Source organism: Fusarium verticillioides, chromosome 10 (assembly GCF_000149555.1).
Source record: "Fusarium verticillioides 7600 chromosome 10, whole genome shotgun sequence".
Classification (NCBI taxonomy): domain Eukaryota; kingdom Fungi; phylum Ascomycota; class Sordariomycetes; order Hypocreales; family Nectriaceae; genus Fusarium; species Fusarium verticillioides.
This window is the reverse complement of record NC_031684.1, coordinates 1,093,359-1,113,013: the sequence shown is the minus strand read 5'-3', so window position 1 is coordinate 1,113,013 and position 19,655 is coordinate 1,093,359. Positions and strand designations below refer to the sequence as shown.

The 19,655-nt window shown below is 48.4% G+C and overlaps 9 protein-coding genes and 1 non-coding gene across 12 annotated transcripts; 7 read left to right on the top strand and 3 right to left on the bottom strand.

Annotated features, from left to right (window-relative positions):
* Positions 1-237: 237 nt before the first annotated feature.
* On the bottom strand, positions 238-2,379 carry FVEG_08722 (hypothetical protein). Its single transcript, XM_018897608.1, has one exon. It carries the CDS (start codon positions 2,179-2,181, stop codon positions 373-375), a length of 1,809 nt encoding a protein of 602 aa, XP_018755301.1. The 5' UTR covers positions 2,182-2,379; the 3' UTR covers positions 238-372.
* Positions 2,380-3,737: 1,358 nt separating this feature from the next.
* Positions 3,738-3,811, top strand: FVEG_16406. The gene has a single exon. It is a non-coding gene; the product is annotated as a tRNA-Val (tRNA).
* Positions 3,812-4,447: 636 nt separating this feature from the next.
* Positions 4,448-6,606, top strand: FVEG_08723 (hypothetical protein). Its single transcript, XM_018897609.1, has 5 exons — positions 4,448-4,911; positions 4,958-5,247; positions 5,306-5,500; positions 5,552-5,795; positions 5,843-6,606. The coding sequence occupies exons 1-5, from the start codon at positions 4,777-4,779 to the stop codon at positions 6,005-6,007; spliced, it is 1,029 nt and encodes a 342-aa protein (XP_018755302.1). The 5' UTR covers positions 4,448-4,776; the 3' UTR covers positions 6,008-6,606.
* A 1,540-nt stretch (positions 6,607-8,146) lies between these two features.
* FVEG_08724 (hypothetical protein) lies at positions 8,147-9,589 on the top strand. 3 transcript variants are annotated; one of them, XM_018897610.1, is made up of 3 exons: positions 8,147-9,133; positions 9,187-9,343; positions 9,393-9,589. In XM_018897610.1, exons 1-3 carry the CDS (start codon positions 8,233-8,235, stop codon positions 9,424-9,426), a joined length of 1,092 nt encoding a protein of 363 aa, XP_018755303.1. In that variant the 5' UTR covers positions 8,147-8,232; the 3' UTR covers positions 9,427-9,589. The 3 variants fall into 3 exon arrangements, with proteins under 3 accessions (XP_018755303.1, XP_018755305.1, XP_018755304.1); XM_018897611.1 differs by having other exon boundaries at positions 8,157-9,133; positions 9,415-9,579; XM_018897612.1 differs by having other exon boundaries at positions 9,187-9,589.
* Positions 9,590-9,984: 395 nt separating this feature from the next.
* Positions 9,985-10,905, top strand: FVEG_08725 (hypothetical protein; the record flags this gene model as incomplete). The annotated part of the gene is made up of 1 exon (XM_018897613.1): positions 9,985-10,905. One exon carries the CDS (start codon positions 9,985-9,987, stop codon positions 10,903-10,905), a length of 921 nt encoding a protein of 306 aa, XP_018755306.1.
* Positions 10,906-11,777: 872 nt separating this feature from the next.
* On the bottom strand, positions 11,778-13,163 carry FVEG_08726 (hypothetical protein). Its single transcript, XM_018897614.1, has one exon. It carries the CDS (start codon positions 12,872-12,874, stop codon positions 11,852-11,854), a length of 1,023 nt encoding a protein of 340 aa, XP_018755307.1. The 5' UTR covers positions 12,875-13,163; the 3' UTR covers positions 11,778-11,851.
* Positions 13,164-13,445: 282 nt separating this feature from the next.
* On the top strand, positions 13,446-14,483 carry FVEG_08727 (hypothetical protein; the record flags this gene model as incomplete). The annotated part of the gene is made up of 2 exons (XM_018897615.1): positions 13,446-13,509; positions 13,591-14,483. 2 exons carry the CDS (start codon positions 13,446-13,448, stop codon positions 14,481-14,483), a joined length of 957 nt encoding a protein of 318 aa, XP_018755308.1.
* Positions 14,484-14,755: 272 nt separating this feature from the next.
* FVEG_08728 (hypothetical protein) lies at positions 14,756-15,124 on the top strand (the record flags this gene model as incomplete). Its single annotated transcript, XM_018897616.1, has 1 exon — positions 14,756-15,124. One exon carries the CDS (start codon positions 14,756-14,758, stop codon positions 15,122-15,124), a length of 369 nt encoding a protein of 122 aa, XP_018755309.1.
* Positions 15,125-15,724: 600 nt separating this feature from the next.
* Positions 15,725-16,369, bottom strand: FVEG_16407 (hypothetical protein). The gene has a single exon (XM_018905642.1). It carries the CDS (start codon positions 16,291-16,293, stop codon positions 15,880-15,882), a length of 414 nt encoding a protein of 137 aa, XP_018755310.1. The 5' UTR covers positions 16,294-16,369; the 3' UTR covers positions 15,725-15,879.
* A 1,933-nt stretch (positions 16,370-18,302) lies between these two features.
* Positions 18,303-19,629, top strand: FVEG_08729 (hypothetical protein; the record flags this gene model as incomplete). Its single annotated transcript, XM_018897617.1, has 3 exons — positions 18,303-18,386; positions 18,442-19,554; positions 19,600-19,629. The coding sequence occupies 3 exons, from the start codon at positions 18,303-18,305 to the stop codon at positions 19,627-19,629; spliced, it is 1,227 nt and encodes a 408-aa protein (XP_018755311.1).
* Between the last annotated feature and the right edge of the window lie 26 nt (positions 19,630-19,655).

The following is a 19,655-nucleotide window of genomic DNA, read 5'->3' as shown; positions in this document are numbered from 1 at the left end:
GCATTTCGAAGGTCGTGGACGCAAATGGGGTGAGAGGCTCGCCTCAACTGAAGCGCAAAGCCTAGAACCTTCTTTACGGTTGATGGGCTTCGATGAAGACTAAGTATCGAACGGCCGGGTTCAACGGCCGGATTCGTAACGAGAGCGACGGTTGGTGACGCGACCCGTGTGGCCTTAAATTTGTGGGCGACAATCTCATTCTGTCGCGAATCCGTCACAGCGATAACATCAAAGATGAACTGCAATGAATGGCATTGATAAATGAATTGGGTATTAAGCAAATTGAAGTAAAGTCTATAGTAAAATTAAACGCTATGATGCCACCAATTAATTTTCGGGTTTCCAGCCCCAGTAATAACTTTTATGAGATGATCATGTGAATGATTGCTTGGTGTTGACTCTGTCAATGTCGTAAGGGTTGCCCTCATACGACATGCGACGCGAAGCCATTGAGGCCCGCGACGCGCGCGATGCACGAGAGGCGTGCGATCGCACAGAGTGGTGTGTCCTGCTGGCAGTGATGGGAGCGTAGGCAGGCTCCTCAACCTCAGTTAAGGCATCGTCGTCAAAGTTCTCCTCCTCGGGAACAGTCTCGTCATTCTTCTCCTCCTCAGATGAGGGAGCAGCGTCGTTTTGAAGCTTGCGCATGAAGGCAGCGGACTGAGCAGCGAACTTGCACTTCTCACGGATGGAAGCGCCGTACTTGTAAAAGAGGAAAGGGAAGGGAACGCAAGCCAGGGCGAGGAAAGCAGGGACTGAAGAAGCCCAGTGAATGCCGAGGTCTTTGTACATGTAAGATGTGAAGAGAGGGAATGCGGCACCGAAGAGAGACCGGAGAACCGAGTTGGCAGCCAGGACAGAGGCGGCGAAGATGGTGTAGGAGTCAATGAGATAGTTCATAACACTGAGGAAGACAAGTACCATGCCGAATCCGAAGGGGACACCGGCAGCGATACTGGCCATCCAGTGGATGCTAGGATCGTTGGTCCAGGCGAACCAGAAAAGACCAATAGGCAAACAGAGGGAGCCGATAAGGCAGGCGGGCAGGCGGGCCTCGGGAGGTGCGAAGCCACCGTTCTTCTGCTCGATCTTGATGTAGCGTTTGTTCTGAGGGATGGTGTATGCGATAGCCAAGAGCATGCCGACCATTATGCCAAGGAAGGCCAGGCCACCGACACCAGAGTTCCAGCCGCGGTTCTGCTGATAGACAATAGGGAAAGCACCGAAGAGCATGTACAGGGTACCGTAAACGATAGCCATGTAGATGGAGAGGAGAAGGACAATAGGCTCCTTGAAGAGCAAGATCCAAGGTCTAGACAGGGCAGTCTTGAAAGACTCAGTAAGAGTAATCTTACCACGCTCGTAGTCAATCTGGCTGACATAGACATGTCCTGTGATCTTGGAGAGCTTGGAGGCACGTCGTCGGAGAAGGACGGGGGCGTATGTCTCGGGGACCAAAAGGGTACCGACAATCCAGAGAGCACCAGAGAAGGCACCGAGGAAGCCCATGACCCAGCGCCAACCAGCGTTCATACCGAGGAAACCTCCAATGATGGGACCAAGGACGGGTCCAAGGAAGGGAGCGGCGGCGAAGATGGCCATAGCGATACCACGCTGAGAGGCAGGGAACATATCGGCGATGGTACCACCGGCGTTGGTGAGAGGCGACGAGCCGAAAGCGCCAGCGAAGAAACGGAGGACGATCAGGGTCTGGGCGTTCTGTGCGCCCGCGCAGCCAGAGTTGAAGGCAGCGAGGGCGGCATAGGTACCGATGAAGAGGTATTGACGACCGAACATCTCACTGAGAGGGGCCCAGAGAAGGGGACCAATAGCGAAACCCAAGACGAAGAGCGACACACCCAGGGTAGCTACCTCTTGGCTGATGTGGAACTCCATGATGATCTCACGGATACCGCCAGTGTAAGCCGACGACACGAGCGCGACAGCAAGGGTTGCGAGAGCGACGGTCATGGTGATGAACCACTTCTTGACCAAGCTGAAGCCCATGGGGTTTCGAGGATCGTTGGGGATCCATTTCACACGGTAGGGGTCTTCCTCAGTACCTGAGCCATCATACTTGTAATCTCGAACCTCTGGTGTGATGCCAGCCTGGTCAGCGACCAATCGCCAGTAGGGTATTCTTGTCCGCGCAGGGACTTCGATGTTTTCCGAGTCGCTCATCGTTATGGTCGTAATAATCTAACTACCGATCGAAGCTGTGGAATGATTAACGTTTTGGTGTTCCGCGTCGGCTAGTGTTATTGCGATCTGTGGTGTGAGAGACAAGATCTAATGTCGATCATGGGTGACTCGGGGAGCCAAGGCAGTTTATAAACAGAGACAAAGGAAGGTTCCACATCGAAACGGTAGAAATTTTTATTAATCAACGACGTAACGAACACGACTAACGACTAAGGAGTTCAAATCTCTTGAATTCCATGGCATGGATTCGTCGGATCCGCCGACCGGCCGTAAGTCCCCATACAGGCTTGGGCTTCTCGTGGTGACTGGGTCCTTACGTTAAATCCGTCAAGGGATGATATCACCAAGCGAGAGGCTAGAACCTTCTGGGTTACTCCTTTATCTCGTTATGGTCATGCCTCGGCCCATCTTCCCTTAGCTTGTCGGACCCGGAACGGGGTTTTCGGCCGTAGTCATATAAACCCCGGCCCTTGATACGGATGTTTTTTTACTATGGACTGGTTACAGTCGGAAACTGCGCGGGTCTATAATATCTGCGACGTAACGCTTACTATCCAGATGCAAGAGATTATGTTTTGGGTTTGATGATGCACATTTTCTACGTACTTTGACTGTTTCGGAGAGCTGATCGAGTCCGTCAAGACTTCGTCCGCGGAAACTCCATGGACATCTGTACGAAAACTTTGCGAAAATAGTCTCATTGGTCAAAATTTGTGCTAAAAATTCTTTTGCCACGGAGTTGCGTCATGACTTTTCCCGAAATCCGGTTTCAGCTTAGCAATTCCTCGGTCCCGAGGCACACATTTCGCCTAACCCAGCTCCTTCGCCCTAGAGACGGAGCTTGATGACTCGTGAACTCCTGTTGCTTATCGTATGATCCGCTTGTTAAGCACCAGGGTAGATCTCTCGTATCTAGATTCGAGGGTTTGAAATGGAGATCTTTTACGTAGTATCCAATCTTACCAATGTCCCGGAGTTAGGATATGGCGATATGCTTTGGCCCAGGAGATGTCAGGGTGAATAAACTTCTCTGGGGTCATGCCATGGCCGACATGGTCCATTTATGTCCAGTGTTGATATCTACAGTACTGCATCTAAGCAGTAACAACATTAAAGATTTAACTCGACATGTAGCCATGATAAAAGCAAGTCAATACCTAGATAAAGAACGCTATGTACTAAAATTCATTGTTACCTGGAAATAATGTTCCTCCTTCTCGAAACCGCTGACTCTTAAATCATTTGAACAGCTGCAGGGTAGGACAGACCCATGCAGTCGTCTCACGGTATCACGCGAGTCGGAATCCCGCTGCATACTGGAGTTGACAATGACGCGTCACTCAAATACAAAGTCCGTTCCGCGATACAAAATATGTCCAGCCAATTCCGGTCCTCCATCTCAACAATGAATTGGTAAGCCTGTATTCATAGTTGTTCACGCGAGCTTGACAGAGCGGTTCGTCTCTTCGGAGCGTGTCGTACTGCTTCAGGTTCCTCAGGTCTCACTCCCACTCAATCTTTCAGCAAAACAGCTAGGTTCCGTGGTCTAGTTGGTTATGGCATCTCGTTAACACCGAGAAGGTCCCCGGTTCGATCCCGGGCGGAACCACGTTTTTTGTCCTTCGGCACTTTGATCTCGCCAAGATGGGCACCATCTTTTTGCCAAGCACCACCAACTCATGTTTCCTAACGGCTCTTGTCCGTATTCTTATTAGATCTGTCATAGGGTTCTGTCCAGTGGTCATTCCTTACTTTTGGTTTGGAATTTCTACTCATACGCTCAGTTGAAGGCCTTCTGAATCGTATACCGAAGGCGGCCAGAGTCATCAGATCATGCACAATCGCTCCCATACGCTGTACTTCTAGGCATCCTAGGAACTTATGCTGAGCCATACTGATGCGTAGGAATATGCAACGTTAACCTTGAGTTCGTCTAGACCATTCCGTTCAACAGTTTAGCCCAGGCCTCCCATCCAAGCTAGCCCTACGCAACCACAAACAAGCCCAGATCTAGTAGGGCCGAACCAGGAACCAGATCAGGCTGGAATTGAACCATTCTTCTGCAATGCATGCACATACGTCGCAAACAAGTTCATCGCGACTGGCTGGCTATATCGGTTAAGCATCTTGCATTACATCGTGCAACACTTTACATGCTTTTGCCATAGAATCATGAGGTCTATTGTCTTCGAACAATTGCTCAAGTCCTAGCATTATTGAAGGAACATAATGGCCTCACGTCGTATGACTGGCACTGCCCCAAATCAAATTTGCTCATTTTCCAAAGGACCACTCAGCCCCGTTATTCTAAGCACTAATAACCCTTGCTCGCTGGGCTGTTAGTGACAACCAAGGCACGTGCATAGCGAAGGATGGCGCTTGAGAATACGCTTGTCTCGAGGATAGTTTCCGATGCGAAGCAACGAATGGCGGACGTAGCTTCGAACCACGGTGAGCTGAGGATCGGGCCGTGCGGTGATCCTTTCAGCTACAGCATTTGGTATGTAAAGCTGAACTATCCCAGCGACGATCTTGATTCATCGCCAACTGCACTTTCTCTTCACAAGACTCACTATGCATTCATCTTTGTTCACGCTATTGGTGGTGGCGGCATCTGCCCAGGCCTCTTGTGCCCGAGCTACGCGCAAGTTCTCTCTTAAGACCACTTACGACGCCAGCAACTTCTTTGACCAATTTTACTTCAGAGATGTATGATCTTGATCTCATAATCAACCGAACGACTCTGACAAGGTAGGCTGCCTACTACGATAGCATTGACCCTTCCTACGGGGGTGATCCCACTCACGGATCAGTCAATTACTTGAGCAAAAGCAAGGCTCAGTCTGCTGGTCTTGCCAAAACAACCAACGGCCAAGTTTACGTCGGTGTTGACTCTGTGAACAAGGCTAAACTTCTTGGCTCAAGCAAGACCAGGCACGGCAGAGACAGTGTCCGTCTGGAGTCCAAGGCCACTTATGGCAATGGCCTTCTGATTGCCGACATTGAGCACATGCCTGGTACGGCTTGTGGTGTTTGGCCATCCTTGTGAGTTCCATACGATTGGGTGTTTTCACCGGGCCTGATGAGCTAACATTTATCGCAGCTGGTCGTACAACTTTGACGAGGACCCAGTCGGCGAGATTGATATCATTGAAGGGATCAACGACCAAAGCCAGAACGTCGTCTCATTGCATACATGCGGTGCTTGCAGATTCACCAAGATCGGCGGTCTCGATGAGCGCCCTAACTGCAACAACGGCGGGACTGAGTCTGAGCAATGCGAGGATGGCACCAACTAGTCAGTGTATCATGGAACAATACAAGACAACAAACTAACTTAGGTTCTAAGCGACGGTTGCGGTAGCACTCACGTCTCAGGTTCATATGGATCGGCCTTCAACAAGGGCAAGGGAGGTGTCTATGCTGTCTGGCTTGAGTCAGATGCTCTGAAGATCTACTGGTTCAACCGCAGTAACATCCCAGCCGACATCAAGTCTGGAAACCCCGATCCCAGCAAATGGGGTACTCCTGCTTCGCAGTTCCTCAGCGGTTCTGGATGTAATGTTGGAAAGTACTTCAAAGGACAGACCATTGTAAGTCTACCAGTAGACACAAACAACCTGGTGCTAATGAGAAATAGATCATCAACACTGCGTTCTGTGGAGACAACATCGATCAAGGCACTTGGAACGAAGAATGTAAGGCTTCTACTGGATCTAAGACCTGCGATGACTTTGTCACCAACCACCCTGAGGCTTTCAAGGAGTCGTACTGGCTCTTCAACTCCATCAAGTATTACCAATAGTTAAGGTAGTCAGATCCGAAGTAAGTGTGTTATCTTCCGGTTTGCATGCTTTTCAAGATTAGGTCAACAATTTCACTTATTTCAATATCATTAATGGAAGCTGCTTTCCTTGTGACCTAGCAAAACCTGTTCGTTTGTCCAAGGACTGAAGACCCAGGATCTTAGATTCTTTCTGAGTCGTAACGCCAATGCTCTACGCCAGTCTTATTTTCAACATACTCAAGGACTCCTATAACTGCCCCCATTTTATTGACCGCTTCATCGCCAGCGTCGCGTCTAGCCTGGCATTTCTCGCACTGTTTGAGCTTTATACTGTTGTAGTTCCCACAAATTGCTTCCCCTTGATGCTGCATGCACTTCCAGAATATCACTTTTTCATGCACTTCAGTTGACCTGATCCAGTTGATGGTTCCGGAGCCTGCCATAGTGCTTCCTTGGATATTCCTGAGACGGCTTGAGTTGAAAAGGTCGTATTTGTCTTTTATTTTCTCTTCAGGGTATGGTGTAATCTGAAGGAAATATTTGTGGAGGGCTTTTATAGTCGTAATTGTCACCTATCATAATTTTGCCAAACCCTCTTCACTGTAGTGATTGCTGCCCATGTAGCCGTGATACTAGACGGTACTGCATTGTAGGTCATTAACAGGCAGTAGAGAACTCAGTGAATGGTTATTGAAGACTCCGCAATGCAATCCATGTACTTGAGCGAAAGGAATATTGCAACTCCAGATGGAGCATAGTCGATGCCTCTTAGGACAGCAGTTCCTTCATGAGCTGAATAGAACAACACACAAGCCCAGAGGAAAAGTATTTCTTGTTTCAAGCATTTCCTGCAGGTTCTGTCTAGTCATGTTGCTCACAGTAAAGCCTAATATGCGTGTGATAAGAAGTGTCTTTGGTCATCATTCAGAGCTTCAAATCTTCATAGAAGTCGACATGGAAATATCGAATGCAGTATATGAGACACGATTAAAATCCTTGGCTGATTATTTGTTTTGGTACATTCAGCATATAGTCAATGTCTGGAGTCCTTAGCCGAATGCCATCGAGATCCGGCCACAAGTTACAACTTGCAGATCGCCATAGTGAATTCAACAACGTTTTGGATATTACCCCAACTTCCTTTTGTGTTGGCTCCTGCGTAGAGGGCGAGTAGTGATACGAGATAGAATTGGCAATGGACAGAACATGTGTGTCCAAGATAGGCTTACTCCATTCAGAGTCTGATAATTGAGTGTTGGTGCATCAGCGACCGCTACGGTTGCTAGTAACGCCTGTTCCTACGTCATGGAAGGGAATTCCTCCGTCACAGTCGGCGTTGGTGGTGCGGTCAGGAACAGCAGCTGAAGTCTTAGTTGAAACATGGAGTATCTCAGCGGTACAATCGGCGGTAGCACTCACTGTCGAGCGAAAGCTATTGAGGAACTTAGTGGGACTCTCACTGAATTCAGTACCTTGTCTCAGCCATGGTGGCGGCGATAAGGTCCAGCGCTCACGTCATTGGCAACGATGAAGGCCGACACGCCCATGGGAATTTGAAACAATGTCAAGGCCGCAACGTCCGATGGCTCGACAACAGTGGGAAACTAGAAAGCAGATGCCGTGTGTCTGGCATCGTATTTGATGACACTTTCATCTCATCCTTTACGTCCTCATTTCCATGCCCTTTGAGCCATATCGGGCCGAACCTAAAATACAGAAGGGAATAAACCCGAACCTGCGGCTGAAGATGTATCCAATGGCCCTCGACCGATAAGGCGCCTTACAAGGCTAAAAGCCAATAGGTCTTGGCCGAACCAATGGCTTCGAGACAGACACAGCACATGAAGCTTGGCAGGAAGAGCTCAATCAGAGTAAACTGCGAACAAGCACACAGTGTTGGGTACTAGAAAATGCTTATAGCACGGCGATGCTGACGGTGAATGATTTCAATAATGAAATGAATCGTTGATTTAGCCATCAAGACCAAGTTACCAAGAGTCTACTTGATGCATTGGATGTCTCGGGGAACTTCAAACACCCTGTCGATGATTCGCCGGGATCAAAGTTCATGACTGTGCAAAGGTTGCGGATACGGCTTCCTAAACCGGTTTCCCCTCAATGGCCTGACGCTAGCCCTCTTTTTCGCATATGCCAGCTGTCAAAATATCTCACCTCTGCTTGGACGCTTCCTTGTACAACCCCCCGCTGAACTTTGCTCAAGTATTCATATCAAGTTTGCAAGCATGGCAGGGTCACCTCCAACGTCAAAATCCCCTTCCCCAAAGGAATTACCGCCAAAGGAATCGTCACCCAAGGAATCATCGCCCCACCAACAGACAGCGCCACTGGAGCCCGCTGGTCAGCTCGAGGCAGATGAGGGGAACATCGGCGACAACGATTCAGCCCTCGGCGAAAATGATGCTGGGAGCTCCACAGCTTCGATCGCCTCTAGCATTTACAAATACAGAATTGAAAATGGCAGAACATATCATGCTTACAAAGACGGCATCTATGTTGGCCCAAACGATAACTCAGAGCAAGACCGCCTGGATCTTCAGCATGCGCTTTGTCTCCTCACTTTTGATAACCAGTTACACCTTGCGCCCATCTTTGAAGAGGGCGAGATACCCGCGAAACGGGTATTAGACATCGGCACTGGTACAGGATGCTGGGCAATTGACTTTGCCGATGATCACCCTGAAACGACTGTCATCGGCGTTGACTTGAGCCCAATCCAGCCTGCATTCGTGCCGCCCAACGTCGAGTTCCAGATTGATGACGTGGAAGAAGACTGGACATTCTCAGAGCCATTTGACTATATCTATACCAGATTCATGACGGTCTCGCTCGCCAACTGGCCACGGTTCTTCGGACAAAGTTTCACGAATCTAAATCCAGGTGGCTGGCTGGAGGTCGTGGATATCCTTCCCCCAACCTCCGATGATGGTACAATGGCTCCTGAAACGGCTCTATATCAGTGGTCGAAACTCTTGCTTGAAGCAACAGAAAAGATGGGCCGACCGTTCGGTGAAACAATGACCTATAAGACACAGATGGAGGCTGCTGGCTTCCAGAACGTCACACAGCGAGTTTTTAAATGGCCACAAAACCGTTGGCCTAGGGAACAAAAGTATAAAGAGCTAGGTAAACGAATACCTCCTGGTGCCATTGATAGAAGGCAAACTGACGTGATTCAGGTTCTTGGACTCTCGAGAATATTTCTGGCGGTCTTGACGCGATTAGTAGTGCTCTCTTCACTAGAGTCCTGGGCTGGTCGAAACCTCAGTTGGATGTTTTCCTGACTGACGTTAGAAAAGATCTCAAGAACCCTTCCATCCACGCATATTGGCCTATGTGAGTTACGAACATTGAACATAGGGAAAGATAACTAAAGCAAATACAGATACGTCATTTGTGGACAAAAGCCTCAAGAGTAATGTGAACACTTGATGACATCATGAGACCTGTTTGCGGAAAAGTCGATGAATGAGAAGAAAAGTAATGAACAACCCAGATTTGTCACGCCCTGAAGAAAGCCAGACACGTGTATATAGAACTTATGTTATCTGAATTTTATGGTTAAAAGCACCTCAAAACACAATATCATATGTGACTCTGCTTGCCGTAATGACAAATCAAAGCAAAGCCTTTGCGGAGTTGCTCCTCACATTAATCAGACACGGAAGAACAGCGCGGCCGACTCGTCATGCTATTGGTTCTTGCGTATATGATTATCTAAAGCGGGAAAATCTGAATCCTTCACGGTCCAGACTATGATGGATCCATGGTGTTAGGACGAGTAGAACGTGTTGAGGTTCCCGGACTATTGCAGGAGCAGGACAACGAAAGTCCGCAACTCCGCACTTTAACATAGCACAGCAACGAACCATACGTAGTTTATAAGCCCGTATAAACCTCCCCATTAAACTTCAAAGTAGTTCATACATACATTCATAGTAACCCCAACCCAGGAGGTCATTTTCACGACTTACACAATGTCACATAACGTCGTTTTCGTCACTGGTGCTACCGGCTCCCAAGGATCCGCTGTTGCAAGATTACTCCTTGAGCTTGGTTGGACCGTACGCGCCACGGCTCGAAACATGGAGTCTCCTGCCGCCAAGAGACTACAAGACCAAGGTGCTGAAGTTAGCCCTGGCGACTGGGACAATGAAGCAGTTATCAGAGAGGTCCTCAGCGGATGCACCCACGTATTTATGAATCTTGTACCAAATATCACAACATTTACCTCGGAGGTACCAGTAGCGAAACGCATCATCGACATAGCGAGGACAGCAGGCGTCAAACATATGATTTACTCCAGCGGTATGTCCATCAAGGACATGGAGAAAGACAAATACCATGACCCAGAACACCCTGTTGGACGTGCCCATGGACGGAAGAAAGAAGTTGAAAATCTCGTCAGGGCCGCCGGTTTCGAGACGTGGACAATTCTTCGAGGGGGTTTCTTCATGTGTAACTTCCTGGCGCCTAAAGTCAATATCATGTGCTCTGGTCTCGTAGCTAGCAACACGTGGTCAACTGCCTACACACCCGAGGAAGAGCTACCAGTCATGGATGTCGAGGACCTTGCAAAGTTTGCTGTGGCGGCTTTTAGTGAGCCAGGCCGCTTCAATAGGCAGACCATCGAAATTGCAAGTGAGAAACTCTCGCCAGATGAGATCATGCAACAACTGGGCCAAGCAAGTGGAAAGCCTTTGAAAGCTGTTTACCTAACTGATGAAGAGATCGAGGTGAAGAAGAATGAGGATATCTTTGTTGCTGTACAACTGATGTCCAGAGGCTTGGGAGACAAAGTCGATATAGGAGAAGTTGACGGTTGGGGGATCCATTTGACAACCTTCAAGGAGTTCCTTGAGAGGGAACGCTCCTGGGCTGAAAGAACTTTCGCATGATGCTCCATTAGCACATCGTCATCGGCCTCATACCAAGTCTAGATACATTTCACAACTTTGATATACGCTTGGAAGAAATATGTTCAGTGGCTTTCTTGTGAGGCTGTATTGCGCCTACACAAGCCCACAACTTTATCACCAATAAACTTTCCAATAGGCACCAGCCCCCAGGCAGTATCGTAAACTAGTGGATGCTATAAAGTGAACTGAAGGCTGAAGGAATTAACTTTAGGCAACTGACCTCGGCAGGCGAAAGTATGACCTATAGGAAGGTTCTGAACCACATATAACCTTCCACCACGCTCACATACTTTCCTTGGCTTCAGTAACTGCATGAACCTTGACATATTGGCCTGGAAAGAACGAGTATAAAGTGTCGCCCTTCCCCCCTTCTTCCATTTTCTTTTCTTCTTCTCTATACATCCTAGTGCATGGGTTTTTTCCTGCTCTGTGAAGCAATAAGCTGAGAGAGGAATTTTGCTGATTGAAAGCCTCCTATTCTTTCATCAAAACCACCAGCTCTATACTGGGTTCGCCTGGTATAGGAATTTTTGGAACCTTTTTACTGACTGATTGTCTTCGTATCTTTCGCCGATGTTTGATGTATCGGGTCTTCGCATCAGCAAATATGGAGGCCAATGATGTTTTCTTTGCTTTTGCCCTGAAGCTCTGAATATGAAGCCATCCCATGGAAATTACTTTTCAATTTTCAACATCACCTTTATGAAACCCATTCTCTGTCACAGAAAATGCAATGCTGGAACATGACGGGACTGACTTGGAAGTTGGAGCTAAGAACACCTCGAAGCGTATCAATTCTTGGAACTCATGGTCACTCCTGTGTACATGTCTTTATGATGTTAAGATTTGTACGAAGTGAAAATTGAAGCCAGGTAAATTGTAGAGCTAGTAGGTGATCTGTATACAGCTGATGCGCAAACCCTCCTTAAACGTCTTCTGTGCTAGAGCTGTTCCACTTCTCCACCATCTTTAGAGAGTCGTTCCAAAGTCTCTGCTCATCCTTGGGGTTGTAGGTGTGAGAAACATATGTGTACGAAGTCGAAACGCCGTCATCTTCGCCCCGTTCTGCAGCACTACAGTTGGTGATGTAAACACCTCCTCTTCCTTCCCATTCTTTGCCCACGGCAGCGACCAGAGTACTTGCAGCGGCTTGCTCGAGACTCTGAACCTCATTCATTTTGTCACCAATAACCCCTGCCATCACTTCCTGGGGAATATGACGACCAATATTGGAGGTAACCAGTCCTGGAGCAACACTAGTCGCATGGACCCCCCTGTGACCATATCGACGTTCAATCTCATTGGCCATATAGGTGTTGGCGGTCTTGGAGCGGGCGTATGCTTCCCAGGGCGTATAAGCGGAGGCACCACTGGTCTCATAATTGTAGTCGTTCGAAGCGGGTATGCCTTGCATGCGATGAGCAGTAGCTCCGACGACAACGACACGAGACTGGAATTTCTCAGTTGACGCTTTGAGAAGGCTAGGTTTGAGGAGCTCAAATAAGAGGAAGTGAGATAAGTGATTCGTAGCGAACTGCTCTTCAAAGCCGTCGGCAGTAGTCGTGAGCTCCGGGACGGCCATGACACCAGCATTGGCGATGAAGATGCTAAGCTCGTCGGTCTCAGAAAGGATGACCTTTGCGGCAGCCCTAACACTGTCCATAGAGCTCAGCTCAAGTTGCACAAGCTTCATCTGATCCGGGTTCCAGAAGTCAGCGAGAGCTTCCTTGGCTTTATCAAGGTTTCGGGCAGTCAGGAAGAGCTTGATGCCTGTAGCAGCAAGAGCCCGTGCAGTTTCTATGCCGATGCCGGATGAAACGCCAGTGATGACTGCTGCCTTTCCAACGAGTTGGTTCTGCATTTGCTCATCCTGCACTACCTGTAGAGCAGTTGGCCGGCTGTCACCTGGGCCTTGGGGGTCGGTGTAGAGAGAGGCGTAACGAGACATATTAAAGTTGTGTAAACTGAGTTTGATACTGAGGGTTGCTGGAGTGATATGGAATGTTGGATTGAATTGAAGAGACTTTGATTTAACATTGCAGGTTCTCCTGAATTTATAGTAGATTTGTCGCAGCTCAGGACGCTGCCCAAACCTGTTACCAAAACCGTCCCGTTAAGTCGCACTTCAAGTCGTGATGACATTGCAACCCAAAAGAGAATGAACCACCGAAGGATTCCCTAAGGTCCACTATGCGTGCTGCTGGTCGCTTGGATGTAGTCATAGCGCTTGTCAATAGTGCATTATCGGAATAAAAGGAAACGTGGAGCAAGGGCTTGGAATATTTGCGATCGGAGTTAGCAGATCATATCATGCGCGGATGACTTTTTATCTCGATTCGTATTAGCGTGACATATTTCGGCTCGTCAGCTCACAGGGACACTTTATCCGTGACAAATCCTATTCCGACCATCATTTTGATCGAAGCTTACATTTTTACTACTTTCGCTATAGCTTGCTTGCCTTTTGATTGATCACCACTGCTAGAGTTTAGCAAGCCCCGTTACGAAATCGATCGATTATGGAAGATGCTGAGAGAAAGCAGCGGCGTAAGCTGCAGAACAGGATCAACCAACGAGCTCGCCGTAAGTAGTTGATGGACAGTTCTGATTACAATACTTCCTATCTTGGAGGCTAGCTTGGCCATCTCTAACTTTTGCACGCAGGAAATCGCATGAACAATGATGACACAATCAAAAGTTGTGCCAAGCAGCAAAGGCCGACATTCGGAGTAAAGCTCTGGAGGGTGGATGAATTCGGACTTGAGGCCGGAGCCGACAACGACGAATGCTCCGTCACTAAGCAAGACCCGAGATTGTTCCTCACCACTGTATACAAGGGAACATTGAGCACCGCAGATGTTGAATTGTACAGCCAGCAACTCGACATGCATCAACGTCTACGGGCATCGATGGGCGGGGCGCCTCCTCTCTCGGACCAACTCCTGTATCTCGTAAACTACAATGCTTTCCGAGGGCTTTTTCAGAACAAAGTAACCCTTTCACAGGTGATGGATCACTTTGTGCTGGAAGAGGGTCGGACTGAGAAGCTGGATGTAATGGCTGGCTTAAAGCGCGATGCCATTTGTGTCGAAGCAGGCCAGGATATACCGCCTCATCTTCGTCCTACAGCCCTGCAATCAACAAGGGCACATGCAACCTGGATCGATCTCATTCCGTTTCCGAAGATGAGAGACAATCTTATCACTCACCATGATCATTTCAATCACCGACTACTTGTCACTGATATTATAGGAGATCTACTGGAAGACATCATGTTCAACAAATATGGAGAGGGCACTGGGCCAAGAGGACGGCGGCTTGTGTCAAGAGGCAAACCTAGCGACTATGCTTCAGATCGGCGCGGGCTGATTATCTGGGGAGAACCGTACCGTATGGAGAGCTGGGAGGCGACACCTCGATTTCTGGAAAGATGGGGATGGGCTGTTGAAGGATGTCCCGAGCTGATGATGGCAACAAATCATTGGAGAGCATTGAGGGGAGAAGTTCCATTGGTGTTTGAGAGGAAAAATACAGGACAAGTCGAAAATCTGGAGTAATCATAGGAATGGATTTGGCTTTGGGATTTTGTGGAACTTCGAGGTCAAGTCCATTGATGTATCAATGACATCAACCATTGTCATGATTGACAATATGTCGGCTTCGGAAATGTCGTCATTACTTTCGCTACAGCAACAACCTATGAAACAGCCACGATTCTGCTTCTTCTTCGACCATTCAACACAAATTCCAATACCGGTCATCCAGGCCTTTACAGAAATTCTCAAATCCCCGCAAATACATCACCCACTCGTCTCAGCTCTTTGAAACCATGGCCATCGCACGTCAAACCCTCTCCTCCTTCAGACGCGTCCCGACCGTCGCATCTGCGCTTCGATACCAACCTGTGCTGAGCCCATACAACTCTATCCGCATGAACTCAGGCAAAGTCAAGACACCAGTGTCCTCCGATCCTGACCATGGCAAGAACAATCCACCAGTCGCCGATCACTCCGACGGAGCCATGGCCTCGTTGAAGGGCGCACCGGGGAAACGCGACGCGAGCTCGTTCGAGGATAAGAACATGACAGAGAAGGAGAAGAAAACCAACAGTCAGAATGCTCAAGAGCATGATAGCAGGGAGGGAAGCAATGGCGAGGCAGGCCATTTTGAGAAGTCGGGCAGGAAACCCAAGATGTAGAGCGCATGGCCTATTCTTATTTCGTACATCAAAACAATCAAGGCCATCAAAATGAAGATTCCATTCATAGTACATCCGACCCATGAGTCGTTGTTGAGGTTATTCTGAGTCGAAGCCTGCTGATTGTTACACTGGTGCACGTGATCTTTACAGATTATTTTCACCGTAATGTTGCCGCAAAAAAGTTGACGTTCACGACTCTTTACTCTCAGAAACCTTTGGTCTACCCTTGGCCACCTGAAAAATGTGTGGAATCGTGCCATTCGTCAAAGGCCTTTATGAGGATCTCATGGAAGCCATTGATGACCTCTTCCCAAACCGTTCTGCGGATTCGGCACCGCTTATCAACAATCGCCAACCGGTTCAATTTCAGCAGCCCCATCAACAAGCGCACATCGTAACAGCCCGCCCGGTCGCAGAAACCCATCGCCGAGCGACGGAGCGACTAGAGGTCAGAGCTGCTTCCGCAAGAATGCCCTCACCGCCGAGAGGCGACCCTACGCGATGATCATGAGCGAGAGGACTCAACGCGCAGTCAGCCACGCTGAGACACGATGCAGACAACGAAACTGATGCAGCGACGCGCCATTCTCTACAATAGACGGCCTTGGGAAAAGAAAGCGATGAATTAGAGCATTGGCGTTCTTTCATGTGCTATCTTACATACCGACCAAAGAAATCCAACGCGAGGAAACCACGTCATAACCTGAACTGCAACATTGGCAGACACCACAGTGTTCGCCCTTACATACTCCTCAGCTCTCCAGTTCACAATTCATAAAATGTCGACAGAACCCGATAGCAAATTCTTTTGCACTCTGCTCATCAAAAGGATCATACTCGTCCTCTTTGGGTGTAGGCCACATAATCGCCAAAATCTCTCCGCCTTCCTCGGCAATCATTGCTTCATCATCACTTCCGACACGTCCTATAAGGGCAATGATTTCCTGATTTGACCAGCTCCTGCACATGCGTACCCGAATTAATCCTTGCTCTGCGGGCCCAGTCGTCATACACATCCATTTATCGTCCATATCCTGTGGACAATGGCCAAGCATGAGGTTTTTCATACTTGTGCCAGATAAGCGGATGCGCCATTCTGCGCTGGAGGGGGTTTCGATGGATTTGACGTTTATGCGAGAGCCCGTGAATCTCTTTTGGGTTGCCATGGTGAAGGTTTATAGTGGTTGGGCCTTGGATTTGAGACTTGTGATAACTGAATGATTATGCCTTGAAATATTAAAGATGATGGAAGCATGGAATATTTATTCATTTTCGCCGTGACACGCTACATATCAAAGGTGTTTGTCGTCAGCTGAGTCATGCCGCTTGTCTGTCTGCCTTTCCATGACTCCGCCTCAATAGAGGATCCAGAATTGAGGCAAAGCCTCTTTTGATAACCGACCAAAATCTGACTGCATAACCCCCCAGGATCATGAATTGCCGTAGCGCTGTAATTTCTTAGGACATAAGCCTCGGGCTTTGTTCGTGACACGGAGGTTGGGACAGCATATGACGATTGTATGCAGTACCAACGTACCGCGACTCCATACTGCAATACCAGTGACGGTGTCTGGTTCTAGGAGAGTAGGCTCCAAACTTCTAAGCCGTAACATTGAGGATGAAGTGATCTGTTGGATGAGCGGCGCGTGGGGGCCTGGTTCATATGTCGCCTTTTTCCAGCACCTCAGCATGCCAGAGAATGATACATGTACCGCTGGGACCACCGGTATTAATCCTAGCGCAACCAACAAAGTTCTGACCAAAGTCGACTATAACCTTGTCAGATACGGAGGATATTCTTTGCTTGAAACTCTGTCAATTCTCTAATAGGTTGACTGGCTGATGGGACGAGAGTAGCGGTCAAAAGGCGGTAGTTCTCCGGGACTGAGCCAATTACCATTGTCAAAAGATGCATTTGACCAGCCCTTGACAACAGAATCTTTGCTGGAGCCGTAGAACTCCCCCTTGTGAATATGTGAGACTGGTGGAGGAATAAAGGTGTATGATTACTTCGTGTCAGATGGGATGTGAGCCGGGGAGCGATCGCTGAGTTGGGCCTTCAAGTCACATGGCATCAATCTTATCTCTGTAGAGGCTCCTGAACTTGCCCCTCGGTATGTCCGAAGAGATTGTTGGCGGACCAAATCTCTGCCATCGGGATAACAATAGTCCTCGGGCCTCATAATATCGCTTCTGTAACATCGTACGTATCGTAGACATGTCGATACCTAAGAGGCTGAAAACAGGGGACCAGGACATGATCTCTTACTCGCTTGCCGTTGATCTCACCCCTGGATAGGCCCAAAGAAGTGATGTTCAGGTGAGCCTTCTGGATTAGATTTGACTCCGACTTCACATCGAAGGTCTTTCGAAAGTATAATGGCCTCTTTGGTGAGGCAATGGGCAGTGTCCCTTGCCAGTCCTCAGTGTATGTGACCCGTCTTGACAGCGACCCAATCAGACCGACCGATTGACAGTTGGTAAGCCAACCATGTAGGATGTAACACAAAAATGGTTTCTCCTTTGGATTTCGGGCTGTCCCTTGGCAAAATGAGGTACCTTGACTGAGAAGTCTTGAAGCTCTGGATTCGAGATTCAACCGTTCAATGCCCGCGCCCCGGCTGATCTGAATAAGATAGGAACTCCGTTGCGAGGTTTATGCATAATTCCAAATGTAAGAGATCACGCGAGGGCGGGTTTGGGTAGCCTAAGGGCCCTGTTGTAGTGCTCAAATGAGACTTGAGAGATCGAGATAGACATGTTAAGATTTTATAACCGTCAGTTTCACGGAAGGGCAGTTAGCTTTGAGCAGCTATAAGAACTGAATTTATTAACAGTCTAGACCTTGTTAATTGGAACTCAAAATTAGAGTCAGATGAGGTCAGCTCTATTCGTCCCAGGGTGATATGCCTACCACTTTTCGACCAAGTTGATCGGCACTCGGGAGATGCATAACTAATGGCTGCTACCAGGCCAGTGGGGTTTACCTGAACGAAATATCACCGATTGGCTCTCAGTAACTCCACTCCTCTAGAAATAAAATTGACATCGACGTTCCCAGAAACGCTCGAGGCCGTGACGAGGTTATTAAGTTAGCTGCAACCACCTCAGTCTATGCGAAAAAACAGCTTTCTGCCGACTGGATATCGTCAGGTCATTGCATATCAATTCCACAATGCTGCTAAGTCAAAGATCGAAAAAGAAGTTCCATCACAAGTCTAAGAATGGCTGCTCCAAATGCAAGCGACGCAAAGTCAAGGTTAGTTATCCGTGCGTACGTATCATGCCTCGAGTACTGACCATAGCGTGCCTAGTGTGATGAACTCCAACCGAGATGCACCAACTGCGCGAGGTTTAAGTTGGAATGCCAATATGACATTAATCCAGTCTTACCGGCATCTTCACTTACAGCAGCACCGATTGCCCCGTTGAAGCCTGGACGAGGCCGGCCGCGTAAGAACTGGTCTTGTCAGGGCTCCTCACTCCGATCCAATCTCCAGTCAGAACCCAGCGTGTCACCCCAGCCTCCAGAAACAGAACCAGAGCTGAACATGGCCCAAGCCGAGCTATTGCGTCAATTCATCATCTTTACTGGACCAAATCTCGGTGGTTCTGATGATCCTAATCACCCGATTGTCCAGTTCTGGTCACGAGATGCAACATTGCTTGCCGCATCATATCCTTATCTCCTACATCTATGCTTCTCCCTTGCGGCGTACCACCTGGCATATCTAGCATCCAACATTTCACCGGAAAGGTCACGCTATATTGCCTTGGCTAAAGATCACTTCTCTATCGGGTTGACCCAGACAAATGAAGCGTTGTCGCGAATAGACGTCTCAAATTGCGGCAGTCTGTATGTTTCGACTGTACTGGTCTGCTTCTGTGTATTTGCAGCAGGTCCTACTGGGCCTGATGATCTATTCGTGTGTCCAGCCGATGGCAACTCGCCTCATAGCTCTCTTTCATTAGCCCGTGGCACAAGACTTATACGACAGCTTTTTGAGGAAAAGATATTGTTCTCTGGGCTTACGGAGGCGCTCGGCAATGGTAAGGTGCCTCCCGATGACCCCCGCCCAACGTACATCTGCGAAGGCTTCACTCGAGTTGATTGGGCTGGCCCGGTTGAGAAGTTACACAGTCTTATTGTTTCATGTTCACACCTGCGCAAGGAAGACTTTGCACGATCTCTAGAAACCATCGCCAATATCTACGAAGCCACGTTTGGTAAGGCCGACGGGTCCATCAAATGCCCATTGCACTACAAGAGAGTTCTTATCTGGGTTTACATGATGGAAGATACCTTCATCGACTGCCTGCAGTCCAAAGACTCTATAGCTCTATTGATACTAGCCTATTACGCACCTTTGGTCCAGACTATGAAGAGAGCTTGGTTTATACATGGCTGGGCTGATCATATTCTCTTTGTATGCGATAAGTATATAGCACACGACTATTCTGACTTTCTTCAGTGGCCAAAGGTAGCAGTAAAGGCAATATGAACAAATTTGGGATTGAGACCTTTTTT

Excerpts from the sequence above, each read along its gene's own strand:
- FVEG_08726 (XM_018897614.1), bottom strand. The coding sequence starts at position 12,874 with ATGTCTCGTTACGCCTCTCTCTACACCGACCCCCAAGGCCCAGGTGAC.
- FVEG_16407 (XM_018905642.1), bottom strand. The coding sequence starts at position 16,293 with ATGGCAACCCAAAAGAGATTCACGGGCTCTCGCATAAACGTCAAATCC.
- FVEG_08724 (XM_018897610.1), top strand. The coding sequence starts at position 8,233 with ATGGCAGGGTCACCTCCAACGTCAAAATCCCCTTCCCCAAAGGAATTA. Across the intron at positions 9,134-9,186 it reads ACAAAAGTATAAAGAGCTAG|GTTCTTGGACTCTCGAGAAT; the intron begins GTAAACGAATAC and ends GACGTGATTCAG. Across the intron at positions 9,344-9,392 it reads ATCCACGCATATTGGCCTAT|ATACGTCATTTGTGGACAAA; the intron begins GTGAGTTACGAA and ends AAGCAAATACAG.
- FVEG_08722 (XM_018897608.1), bottom strand. The coding sequence starts at position 2,181 with ATGAGCGACTCGGAAAACATCGAAGTCCCTGCGCGGACAAGAATACCC.
- FVEG_08723 (XM_018897609.1), top strand. The coding sequence starts at position 4,777 with ATGCATTCATCTTTGTTCACGCTATTGGTGGTGGCGGCATCTGCCCAG. Across the intron at positions 4,912-4,957 it reads ACCAATTTTACTTCAGAGAT|GCTGCCTACTACGATAGCAT; the intron begins GTATGATCTTGA and ends CTGACAAGGTAG. Across the intron at positions 5,501-5,551 it reads TGCGAGGATGGCACCAACTA|CGACGGTTGCGGTAGCACTC; the intron begins GTCAGTGTATCA and ends TTAGGTTCTAAG.